General features: G+C 33.9%; 1 protein-coding gene across 1 annotated transcript; it reads right to left on the reverse strand.

Moving 5' to 3' along the window:
- Positions 1 to 12,086: 12,086 nt before the first annotated feature.
- LOC133183343 (uncharacterized) lies at positions 12,087 to 13,446 on the reverse strand. The gene is made up of 2 exons (XM_061318300.1): positions 13,228 to 13,446; positions 12,087 to 12,919 (listed from the first exon to the last, which is right to left on the reverse strand). Exons 1-2 carry the CDS (start codon positions 13,231 to 13,233, stop codon positions 12,572 to 12,574), a joined length of 354 nt encoding a protein of 117 aa, XP_061174284.1. The 5' UTR covers positions 13,234 to 13,446; the 3' UTR covers positions 12,087 to 12,571.

Consider the following 13,446-nt stretch of genomic DNA (forward strand, 5'->3'; position numbering starts at 1 on the left):
TGATAAGAAATATAGAATTTGACTTTGTATACATGTATTTACATTAAGTTGAATACTGATGTTCTCTGTTTACCACTAAGCTGAAATGCCTTAAATATTTATCAATGTTTGAATAAGCTTATCAATGCAACTTTTAATGGTTGCTTCAAACTGAATATTTTGTATATTGGTTTTTATATTTTGTTATTATTTATTTTGAAGAGCAAACCGTCCAACTGAATGTTGATATTATGCATTGTTTAGTCTTTTTTGACATAGTTTTTTTTTGTTAACTCACCTGAGCTAAAAGCTCAAGTGAGCTTTTCTGATCACATTTTGTCTGTAGTCCATCTGTCTGTCTGTAAGCTTTTCACATTTTCAACTTTTTCTCCAGAACCACTGGGCCAATTTCAATCAAACTTGCCACAAAGCATCATGGGTGAAGGGGATTCGTTTGTTCAAATGAAGGGTCACATCCACATTCAAGTGGAGATAATTCAGAAATAGTGAAAATTTGGTTGAATGTCTTAAAAATCCTCTTCTCAAGAACCACTGAGCCAAAAAAGTTACACTTATAGGAAATTTCTTTACATAGTGAAGATTCAGGTTTGTTCAAATGATGACCCCTGGGGTTAAGGTGGGTCCATAATGGTGGATCAAAGTTTTAAATAGGAATATATAGAAAAAAAAAATCTTTAAAAAATCTTCTTAAGAACAGCAAAGCTATGTTTAGTCAAGTTTTACAGAGGAAGATACAGGAAAAGAACAGAAATACCATGTTTAGTCATATTGATATGGAAGCATCCTCAGGTAGTGTAGATTCAAGTTTGTTCAAATGATGACCCCCAGGAGAATGGAGGGGCCACAATTTTTCAAAGGAATATTTATAGGGAAAAAAAAACCTTTAAAAAACTGATGATTATGAACAGCAAAGCCATTTGTTATACTGATATTGAAACATCCTCAGGTAATTTAAAATTCCAGTCCCCTCCCCCCCTCCCCCCAAACATGTAAACTTTTCAATACTGAACTGATCTGTGCTTTTTCCTAGCCAATGTGCTCAGGTGAGCGATGTAGCCCATGGGCCTCTTGTTACAGTTTACTGTCTTTTAGTGGTAAAAGTGATATTTTTATACATTTACAAATACAACAAAGATGATCAGTGATTGACCCACTTTTATGCTTGCATACTTCAGCACAACTACTTGTAATGAGAAATTTGGTTTGGATGTTCATATTTTTCAATGGGTTGGTCTGATTAAGAGCTCGGCTGGTAATACTTTTGAGTTAATTGGTCAAAATGCATAGCCGTGGTTGCTTAAAGTAGAGTTCAGGTGTCTGTTCTCTAACTTTAGAAAGGTTTTAGTTGAGATGTCCATATTTACACCACTGGGTGGTCTGATGAAAAGCTATGCAAGGATTGGCTTTGCTTGCTTGCACTTACTTCAAAGTTGATCTTGTGACAAACTGACAATGTTTAATATTAAATTAGTACAGGGGTAAAATTTTACTAGTTTATCACATCCTTTATCAGTTTTCTTGTTTGTATCTATATGACTTTATTAGTTTTCTTATTCGTGACATGAAATGAGTTCATGGAAAGTGCATTTTGATTTTAAAAAAACCCATTTATTTCATTATTTAAAAGGTTTAATGTTTAAGATTTACACCTTTAAGGGTAATCTGTATTTGTGTTGTAAATCTACTTTCACTTAGCATGAAGTGATAAATGTTTAATTATAAAGAGCAAATACTTTAAAGCATTAAGATTAGATCAATGCAAAACAATTATGATCTGACTGATGATAGGATGATTATACCCAGGTTGTTACAATCTCTTAAACTGAACTTTGTGAAACTTTGTGAAGTTTATCATGATAATTAATAGCTCTCTTTATTTTGGTTGAATTCTTTTTTTAAATAGAATTGATGTATTTTTTTTTGTAATTTAAACTTCTAGACAGCACTACAACGGTTTATCCTAATTAGAACTATTGTGTTTGTATTTTCTTTTTTACCTATCTGGTAATTCTTTCACTTTTGTTAATTATGCAAAATGCTATCAATCAAAGTAGAACATTTACTTAACTTTCTAAATTTAACCAATGTTGATATCAAACAAATGGCACATTTTACGTTAATATATCCTAACTAACCTGTGAATTTATACAACTCTTTTATAATGTAGAAAATCAACATAAAGTTTATTGTGCCATGCTAACAAGTAGCAATCTTTCAGTGTAACAATAAAATTTTAATGTAGATAACAGTTGTTTATTCTTTATTTCAAAGGATACTGGTGAAACACCCAGCAGAAATTACATTCATTTTCTTGTGATTGCCTATCTATAATGAATCATCTTTAACTAAAAAGGTATAACGTACGGAAGCCCATTTAGGACCTATCAAAAAATATTTTTGAATTCGATATAATGAATTGTCGAATTTGTTATAACGAATTTAATTTGTTGTAACAACTTTTTGAATTCCTAATAACGAATTAAATTTGTTACAACAGATTTGCTGAATTCGTTATAACAAATTCAAAAAGAACTAGGCACGGTAACTCTCGATTCCCGCCTACATTTTAAAACCATTTAATTCAATATTGGTGACAATTTGGCCATAAAATCTTTGTTTAATACAAAGAACAGTTCAATCGTAATTGATTAATTATTTTAATTCAGTGCTAAATAGTAAAATATCCCTAATTCCAGCTTTTGAAATAAATTCTTTAATTCTTTATTAAACAACTTTAAGCCATACGGCCCATTAGTATACACAAAATTAACATAATTATGCATAAGGGGGGCAGACGATATTTTCCACTGAAATTGGGCTATAAAGCATCAACATATTCTGAAATAGTCTTGGATATGAATAAATGTTTCTTAAATCTTTTTTTATGTTTTATGCATATAAAATTAAGCATATATATAAGTAAAATATAATGTTTCAGTTGTAAAGCACTTTGAAATTGATGAAAAAATAAGGATTTTTGTCGTTTTTTGTATATAAACATATGTTCCCCCCCGTGAAACACAAAAAGCTTTGGTATGAATTTGTGAAATGACAGTCCATATTACCCGTAAAAAGGAATTTTTGTTTCACGGGGGGGGGGGGGGGGATGTTTTAAAAATATTTTCCTTTTTCCGTTGATTTCTACAGTGAAAAACACAAGTATTACCAAAATTTTAGAGTTATCTCTCGTTGTTTTCCCAAAGAAATAATGTTTTATGAAAATCCATATAAATATCGATATAAATATTAAAAATCATTCGAATATCTTAACTTTTGAAAATTGACTTGGAAGTAGGCGGGAGAACAATACTATCGTTCGCAGTTCTTTGTTATAACAGATTAAATTCGTTTAAACAGATTCTAAAATTTGTTATAACGAATTAAATTCGTTTAAATTAATTAAATTCAACAATCGGGGCGTATAGAAAAATATATATGAATTTGATATAACGAATTGTCCAATTCATTTTGATGAATTTAATTCGTTATAACAAATTAAAGAATTTGTTTAAATGAATTTAATTCGTTATAACAAGTTTTAGAATTCGTTAAAATGAGTTTAATTTGTTTTTACAAATTTTTAAATTTGTTATAACAAATTCAACAAATCTGTTATTATAACGGATTAAATTTGATATAATGAATTCAAAGAAATTGTTATAGCGAATTAAATTCATTAAAACAAATTCAACAATTCTTTATATCGAATTCAAAAATATTTTTGATAGGTTCTAAATGGGCTTAACCAAAGTTTTGTGTTGAAAGTGAACACTACCTCAAGCCAATAGACTGTTGGAAGATCTTAATAAAGCAAACACAAACTACCTCAAACCAATGGAAACAAGCTAATTCATAGAATTTGTGTCCCCAGGACAAGTAGAGGTGGAAGAACTGAAAGAAAAAACATACTGATGGAGAAAGAAAAAAGGTCTACCTTTACCTTTCAGCTTTTGGCCTTAAGGTCATATGCAACGTACATGTACTTTATTATGTATCTTTCCAACTGATAATTTTCAAGATATTTTTAGTTGAAAATCATAGTACTATCAGATGTTCTTAGAAGACAAAAAAATAACATACATTACCAGGAGTTTTGAACAGATTTCAAATTATAAAAATTCTGGTTTTTAAAGAAAAATAATAGATATAGTTTTAGTGAAAATGTGATTCAGAGGAGGTCTACAGCATTGCCAGATATCATAAAATCGCCAAGAAGTCCTTCAATTATTGAAACTCTTGAACTACAGAGGGAATAAAAAAATAAAGTTCAAAATTACGTTGTGTATGTCCTTAAAGTCAATTAGGTTTTTTTAAAATTAGAGAAATTCATGACCTTAAGTTTGCAGAAAACCATCATTATCACCTGAAAACTATGCATGCAAAATATAAACTGACCTTGGCCTATTGACCTCGTAATCAATAGGAATCTTTTCCAAGTCGTATTGACTAAAGGTATAAAATTTCAGAACATTCGTTTGGTTTGAGACTTTGCCCCTCTTTTAGATAACATTCGTCGTGGTCAGCTTTGTAATCTTTCATTATTACCTATTTTTTAGTTGTATTGCCGGGTCCAACAAGTGCTCTACCAAAAGTATACCTATTTTTACTCCTCATAAAAATATAAACTTCAGACATACTGTGCTACAGCATACTCTAGAAGTGGTAGATTCTCAAACTCCAAAGAACTTTTCGAAACTTTAACATCACAAAATGTTTCAAAAGATAGTAACATCAAAACTTATGACTTTTCTACACTTTATACAATCATTTCTCACAATAAATTAAAAATTAGGATTTTTGATATAGACAACTGCTTCTTTAATGAAAATGGAACTCGGAAATTTTCTTGTGATTGGTCATCAACAAAATTAGTTTGTTATATAAAAATCACTTTGATTCTACACAGATACTCTGGAATAGAAATTAAAGGATGCTGGAGTTCCTCTTTGACAGTATCTTTGTTGTCTTTGGAGACCAGGTGTTCTAGCAAACTGCTGGACACTAATTGTGTTCCTTTATTAGCCGACCGGTCTTTATATTCCTATGAAGCAGAATTTATTTAAAAACTTCTACATGAGAAGAAAACACTTGCTGGTACCTTCAACTGGACATCAGATATATTAATGACATTTCATCAATAAGCAATAGTTAAGTCAATATGTGGACTGGATATATCCCAGTGAACTTGAAATAAAAGACACCACAGAGTCTGCCATATCTATTTCATATTTAGTTGTTTTACTGACTATAGACGATAAGGGTCAGCGAACAACTAAAGTGTGTAAGAACGAGATGACTTCAGCTTTTTTCATCTTCAACTTTCCTCATTCATATAGTAATATTCCGCTATCACTTGTATATGGTGTTTATAGCTCCAGACTTATTATCCAGAGCATGCTCTGAGTATGATCAATTTTTTTTTTAAACTGAGGCAAGCTACTGACAGATAAGTTGATATACTACATTAGGTGCCGTCTAATCTCCATATTGATATTCTACATAAGGTGTCATCTGGTCTCCGTATTGATATACTACATTAGGTGACCTCTGGTCTGCATATTGATATACTACATTAGGTGACCTCTGATCTCCGTATTGATATACTACATTAGGGGACCTCTGGTCTCCGTATTGATATACTGGATTAGGTGACCTCTGGTCTCCGTATTGATATACTACATTAGGTGACCTCTGGTCTTGTATTGATATACTACATTAGGTAACCTCTGACCTCCGTATTGATATACTACATTAGGTGACCTCTGGTCTCCGTATTGATACACACTACATTAGGTGACCTTGATCTCCGTATTGATATTCTACATTAGGTGACCTCTGGTCTCTGAATTGATATACTACATTAGGTGACCTCTGGTCTCCATATTGATATACTACACTAGGTGACCTCTGATCTCCATATTGATATACTACATTAGGCGACCTCTGGTCTCTGTATTGATATACTACATTAGGTGACCTCTGGTCTCTGTATTGACATACTACATTAGGTGACCTCTGGTCTCCGTATTGATATACTACATTAGGTGACCTTTGGTCTCTGTATTGATATACTTCATTAGGTGACCTCTGGTCTCTGTATTGATATACTACATTAGGTGACCTCTGGTCTCTGTATTGATATATTACATTAGGTGACCTCTGGTCTCTGTATTGATATACTACATTAGGTGACCTCTGGTCTCCGTATTGATATACTACATTAGGTGACCTCTGGTCTCCCTATTGATATACTACATTAGGTGGCTTCTGGTCTCTTTATTGATATACTACATTAGGTGACCTCTGGTCTCCGTATTGATATACTACATTAGGTGACCTTTGGTCTCCGTATTGATACACACTACATTAGGTGACCTCTGGTCTCCCTATTGATATACTACATTAGGTGGCTTCTAGTCTCTTTATTGATATACTACATTAGGTGACCTCTGGTCTCCGTATTGATATACTACATTAGGTGACCTCTGGTCTCCGTATTGATATACTACATTAGCTGACCTCTGGTCTCCGTATTGATATACTACATTAGGTGACCTCTGGTCTCCGTATTGATACACACTACATTAGGTGACCTCTGGTCTCCGTATTGATATACTACATTAGGTGACCTCTGGTCTCCGTATTGATATACTACATTAGGTGACCTCTGGTCTCCATATTGATATACTACATTAGGTGACCTCTGGTCTCCATATTGATATACTACATTAGGTGACCTCTGGTCTCCATATTGATATACTACATTAGGTGACCTCTGGTCTCCGTATTGATAAACTACATTAGGTGACCTCTGGTCTCCATATTGATATACTACATTAGGTGACCTCTGGTCTCCATATTGATATACTACATTAGGTGACCTTTGGTCTCCGTATTGATACACACTACATTAGGTGACCTCTGGTCTCCCTATTGATATACTACATTAGGTGACCTCTGGTCTCCGTATTGATACACACTACATTAGGTGACCTCTGGTCTCCCTATTGATATACTACATTAGGTGACCTCTGGTCTCCATATTGATATACTACATTAGGTGACCTCTGGTCTCCATATTGATATACTACATTAGGTGACCTCTGGTCTCCATATTGATATACTACATTAGGTGACCTCTGGTCTCCATATTGATATACTACATTAGGTGACCTCTGGTCTCCGTATTGATATACTACATTAGGTGACCTCTGGTCTCCGTATTGATATACTACATTAGGTGACCTCTGGTCTCCGTATTGATATACTACATTAGGTGACCTCTGGTCTCTGTATTGATATACTACATTAGGTGACCTCTGGTCTCCGTATTGATATACTACATTAGGTGACCTTTGGTCTCCGTATTGATACACACTACATTAGGTGACCTCTGATCTCCGTACTGATATTCTACATTAGGTGACCTCTGGTCTCCGTATTGATATACTACATTAGGTAACCTCTGGTCTCCATATTGATATACTACATTAGGTGACCTCTGGTCTCCCTATTGATATACTACATTAGGTGGCTTCTGGTCTCTTTATTGATATACTACATTAGGTGACCTCTGGTCTCCATATTGATATACTACATTAGGTGACCTCTGGTCTCCATATTGATATACTACATTAGGTGACCTTTGGTCTCTGTATTGATATACTACATTAGGTGACCTCTGGTCTCGGTATTGATATACTACATTAGGTGACCTCTGGTCTCTGTATTGATATATTACATTAGGTGACCTCTGGTCTCTGTATTGATATACTACATTAGGTGACCTCTGGTCTCCGTATTGATATACTACATTAGGTGACCTCTGGTCTCCATATTGATATACTACATTAGGTGGCTTCTGGTTTCTTTATTGATATACTACATTAGGTGACCTCTGGTCTCCGTATTGATATACTACATTAGGTGACCTCTGGTCTCCGTATTGATACACACTACATTAGGTGACCTCTGGTCTCCATATTGATATACTACATTAGGTGACCTCTGGTCTCCGTATTGATATACTACATTAGGTGACCTCTGGTCTCCATATTGATATACTACATTAGGTGACCTTTGGTCTCTGTATTGATATACTACATTAGGTGACCTCTGGTCTCCCTATTGATATACTACATTAGGTGGCTTCTGGTCTCTTTATTGATATACTACATTAGGTGACCTCTGGTCTCCGTATTGATATACTACATTAGGTGACCTCTGGTCTCCGTATTGATATGCTACATTAGGTGACCTTTGGTCTCCGTATTGATACACACTACATTAGGTGACCTCTGGTCTCCGTATTGATATACTACATTAGGTGACCTCTGGTCTCCGTATTGATATACTACATTAGGTGACCTCTGGTCTCCGTATTGATATACTACATTAGGAGACCTTTGGTCTCCGTATTGATACACACTACATTAGGTGACCTCTGGTCTCCGTATTGATATACTACATTAGGTGACCTCTGGTCTCCGTATTGATATACTACATTAGTGACCTCTGGTCTCCATATTGATATACTACATTAGGTGACCTCTGGTCTCCGTATTGATATACTACATTAGGTGACCTCTGGTCTCCCTATTGATATACTACATTAGGTGGCTTCTGGTCTCTTTATTGATATACTACATTAGGTGACCTCTGGTCTCCGTATTGATATACTACATTAGGTGACCTTTGGTCTCCGTATTGATACACACTACATTAGGTGACCTCTGGTCTCCGTATTGATACACACTACATTAGGTGACCTCTGGTCTCCGTATTGATATACTACATTAGGTGACCTCTGGTCTCCGTATTGATATACTACATTAGGTGACTTCTGGTCTCCGTATTGATATACTACATTAGGTGACCTCTGGTCTCCGTATTGATATACTACCTTAGATGACCTCTGGTCTCCGTATTGATATACATGTACTACATTAGGTGACCTCTGGTCTTCTTTAAGAGGCTGACTTCTGGTTTAAGTGTAGTCTCTGTTTTGATATACAGCATTGATACCATATTATTTGAATTCTGGTCTCCGCATTGATATATACTACATTGTGTGCCTATCGCCTGCTTATAAGAGGCTGATTGGTTTAGATGATATGTAGTTTCCGTATTGATATATCGTACGAGGTGACCTCTGGTCTCCGTATTTGACTGTCTGTCACTGTCACTTTGTAGACCAACATCACCTTATGTTTTAAATTAAGTTATTATGCTATATCAAAGCAGAGACTTTAATGTGGTACATGTATACCAATTCGGGGACCAGAGGTCACCTACTGTGTTGAGTCTTTACGAGTTAGGTGATCCCTTGTCTCTGTATTGATACAACAAATTCGTAGTCTTCATAATGATACATCACTTAAGGAACTCATAGACTCCATTACGATATTGACATGTACATGTACAATATTGGGTGACCTCTGAATTACGTATTAATAGTAATTTTTTTTTGCGCCTCTTGTGTCCGAAGATTCATATACAGATTCATGTAGTGTATCATTACTACGCGAAATGAACTATTTGCGGGTGACCCGTGGTCCTACTTGACCTGCTGTAAACCCCAGTAATAAGAAGCATGTTTGAAAGCTTATTATAAGAGAAGTAAAAGATTTGAACCAAAGTAACATCTGTGTATAGATGACCAGCTTCTGATCGTGATGTTTTCTAGTTTGGTGTGGGCATACTGAGATAGATTGTGATTAATTGGTACAGATAAGATGGAAGTTAGACTGGCAGAGTACCAAACAATTTAAAATATGCAAATTTCAAGATACCAAGAAACAATTGGCAGTCCAGGTATAATTTAACCTTTACCCTCTATATGAAATTTGAATCAAAGACTATTGCATGAAATGCGTTGTTCACCAACGTCATAAATAAACATGTTTCTGTTAGGGTCGTTTGATAAAGGTGTGGTCTGTGGTCACGCATCATTTAGTGCTAACATTCATGAAGGAGAATATCTAAATGTATTAATTCACTATCCTCTATGTCCTTTCCCCTTAATTGAAAACACGTAATTAATCATGCTTAATTAAAAGTTAACAAGGAAATCAAAGTAGTTATTTTGCCCGCAGGTTTATATACAAGGGGAAATATATTCGACTGGTTTCCCAAGACATATGTAGATCATTTCTCGGTTGAATTAAACATTTCCGCAAATAATGAAATATGTGCTAAATAGTCTACAGAAAGTTGAATCACTATTCAGTGTGAGTCTGCTAAAACACGTCATCCTGGTCACAATTCTATTACCGCCATGTATCTTTGCTAAACACGTCATCCTGGTCACAATTCTATTACCACCATGTATCATCAGAATTAATTGTTAACCTTACATGACATGACAACATCCTTACCTGAAGACTTAGAGGTACTCAACTAAATGTACTAAAACTAAGAAATTTCTGAGAAAAAAATTAAATCACTCAAAAATTATTTTATGATGTGATACGGCCTGGGAGGCGAAGAGGGGGAGGGGGATATGCTGGTGTCCTTCATGTACAGCTGTAATTTGAAATTAAATGACTAGATGTAACCTACAAAATTTACAATTCATAACATTAAAAAATATTGTATTTTTAGCAAACTGTGGAACACTTGTCACAGAAATATTGGTGTAAACTTAAGTTTGTTGACTATAGTAAACCATATCAAATTTTTTTACTGTATTTAATCAAAGTTTCATAGTCTTTATTACAATAAATCAAAGTATCAAAGCTTTTCACTATAATAAGTCAAAATATTTGTAATTAGTTAATCAAAGTTCCATTATAGTCACATTAATAAATTAAAGTATCAAGTTTTAACTACAGTAAAAAAAGGATTTAGTTTAGTTATTTAAAGCATTTACTTTCTTAAGTATTCACTATAAAAATCAGAGTAAAAAAGTTTGTTTTTTTTTTTTACTATATAGTAAATAAAGTTTTCACTTTAGGGGAAAAAAATAATGTACATAGGAAATCATTTGTGTCAAAGTATGTTCATTTATTTTGACAAGATATTAAACTATAGTTTAATAAAGAGATCTAAAGTTTACTGTGTTAAATTATAGTTGACTATGGTTAACTATGGAATTCCCATGGCACATGTGTTAAATGCACAGCGTAAACTACAGTAACTCAAAGTTCCATAGTATCCACTGTAGTAAATCAAAGAACATGTATGTACTATGATACTAAAGTAAACTATAGTATACTATTCCCTATACTTCTTGTTAATAAAACCCCTTTTAAATTTTAACTACAATACTGACAACACGGGGAATTAAGGACATACGCAACGTACCTTACCTACTGATAATTTTTCGAGATATGTTTAATTTAAGATTATAGTGTCATCAGATGTTCGTAGACAAAAAATCAGCATGCATTACCAGGGGTTTTGAAAAGATATCAATTGATGAAAATTCTCATATAATTCAAAGAAAAATATACAAAAATAACTAAACATATATTCTAGATAATTTGTTTATCCAAACTTGTTTTAGAAGAAGTGTACAACAGCATATATAGACATAAAAATGTAGCACACAGTTCCTTTAAGTATTGGAACTCTTCAACTCCAGGGTAAAAGACAATAAAGTTCAAACTACGTTGCGTATGTCCTTAAAGAGCGATTTGACCTCGGTTTTTAAGGCTTTGATAGGTATAAAAGATCTATAGGGTTTTGAGTTATATAAATATTGTATGTAGTTGAAGGTAACTTTGAAATTTTTCACCCCTTGTAAATCAATATCAACCTCGGCTGCGCCTCGGTTGACAATGGATTTCTTGGGAAAATTTTGAAAAATATGACAATTTCCTATGTTATATTTAACTACATGCAGTATTTATTATATTATAATGAATGTTTTATACACTGAACCGTGCCCGCATAAATTCTACCCAGTCAATATTTTTGGGAATATTACCCGTTGTCAAGCAATGTTGCTACGCTGTAGGGCATGGTTTCATCATAAGCTAAGAGTGTTTTTGAAACAAATGTTTTTCGACGAATCAGTTCAATTAATTTACACGAAAGCATAAGACATAGTCATATTATAGGGAAAGGAATTACGAAGCAGAAAATGAGAAAAAATTGCATATCTATCGACCAGAATAAGCAACTAAGATAAAAATATTCAAATGAGCACATATCCTCCCTTTTGTATGAATACTGGAGTATTTTAGCCCAGAAATATACAATCAAAAACATACAAGAACGGAGTCAGAAACAAAAGCTGTCAAAGAGGTAAATTGCACCGGAATTGGTGTTCATTAATCACTATTTTCATATCATTTCCGTTGGATATTTCGCTACATAGAAATTGGTTATTTGTAAATACATTCATATAAATGTATGTTTTTCTGCTACTTAAACACGATTGATGCAAAAGAAACGAACACGCTATGTTTTTTGTATGGCACAATACAATTGTTTGTTGTGGATATCCAGTTTTATCAACCATTCTTGATTTTGGAATGGAAACTCGAATTATCGCCATCACCATCGTCATCTGAGTAAAGAAATTCAAGAAATATTAATACGAAAAGTTGTATTTGATATAAACCAGTTATAAAAGTCCATATTTCGCCATCACGGATCGTGGAATAGGAGGTTGATTTCGGAAATAAAAAGCCTTAAAACTCTTTTTAGGTCCAATTGGGAAGAAGGCGCCATCTTTGTAGTCATGTGACTGCATGACAACAGCGTTGCCCACGTACAGAGGTTTTGGGGTTTCACCCATGGACATAACGCTGACTGCCTCATCAACCCAAACTCGCTGAAAGTTCCGTTTCTGGACTTCCGGGACCTTTTTCTCAGCCACTAGGACACCGTTAACATATGTTTTATCAGACAACAGGATGTCCCCGTACACGTGGGTTGTTATGAACAATGTAACAAGAACTACCACCACTTCCTGTAATTAACACCAATTTGACAAGTCTCAAGACAGAAATTTAAAATTGATAAATCATTATGCTTTCTATAAAAGCTTTATATTTTCAACAATGTTTTGTCTAATATTCTTCCTGTATGGCAAACATTCTGTGTTGTTTGGATTTCATATTTATTTACCCAAATGTTTAGAAAATCTTCATTAAGAAAAAAGTCCTTTTCAGTGAACAGAAAATCGTTCTCCATTGAGTCCCTTTACCTTATCTGTTTTATTTGTATTGTAAACAATTTGAAATAAATGTGAACAACCAATATAAAATATTTTCTTACCTTCATGTTGCTTGTTCAAGGGGGAAGTAGGTTAGTTTAAATTAGACAATGCAAGATTTTATAATTATCAATTCAAACGACAGCGACGACAAAAACCTTTGACACCTTCGTCAAAATGACGGCACGTCAAAAGCCTGTTGATTGGTTGATTTGTGTGTGATGTTACGCCACTCTAAAGTCATCAACCATCATTTGTCAATTCCTTCTCACCTAGGATTC

Source organism: Saccostrea echinata, unplaced genomic scaffold (genome assembly GCF_033153115.1).
Source record: "Saccostrea echinata isolate AGI-Se365-2 ecotype Australia unplaced genomic scaffold, CSIRO_AGI_Sech_v1 ptg000009l, whole genome shotgun sequence".
Classification (NCBI taxonomy): domain Eukaryota; kingdom Metazoa; phylum Mollusca; class Bivalvia; order Ostreida; family Ostreidae; genus Saccostrea; species Saccostrea echinata.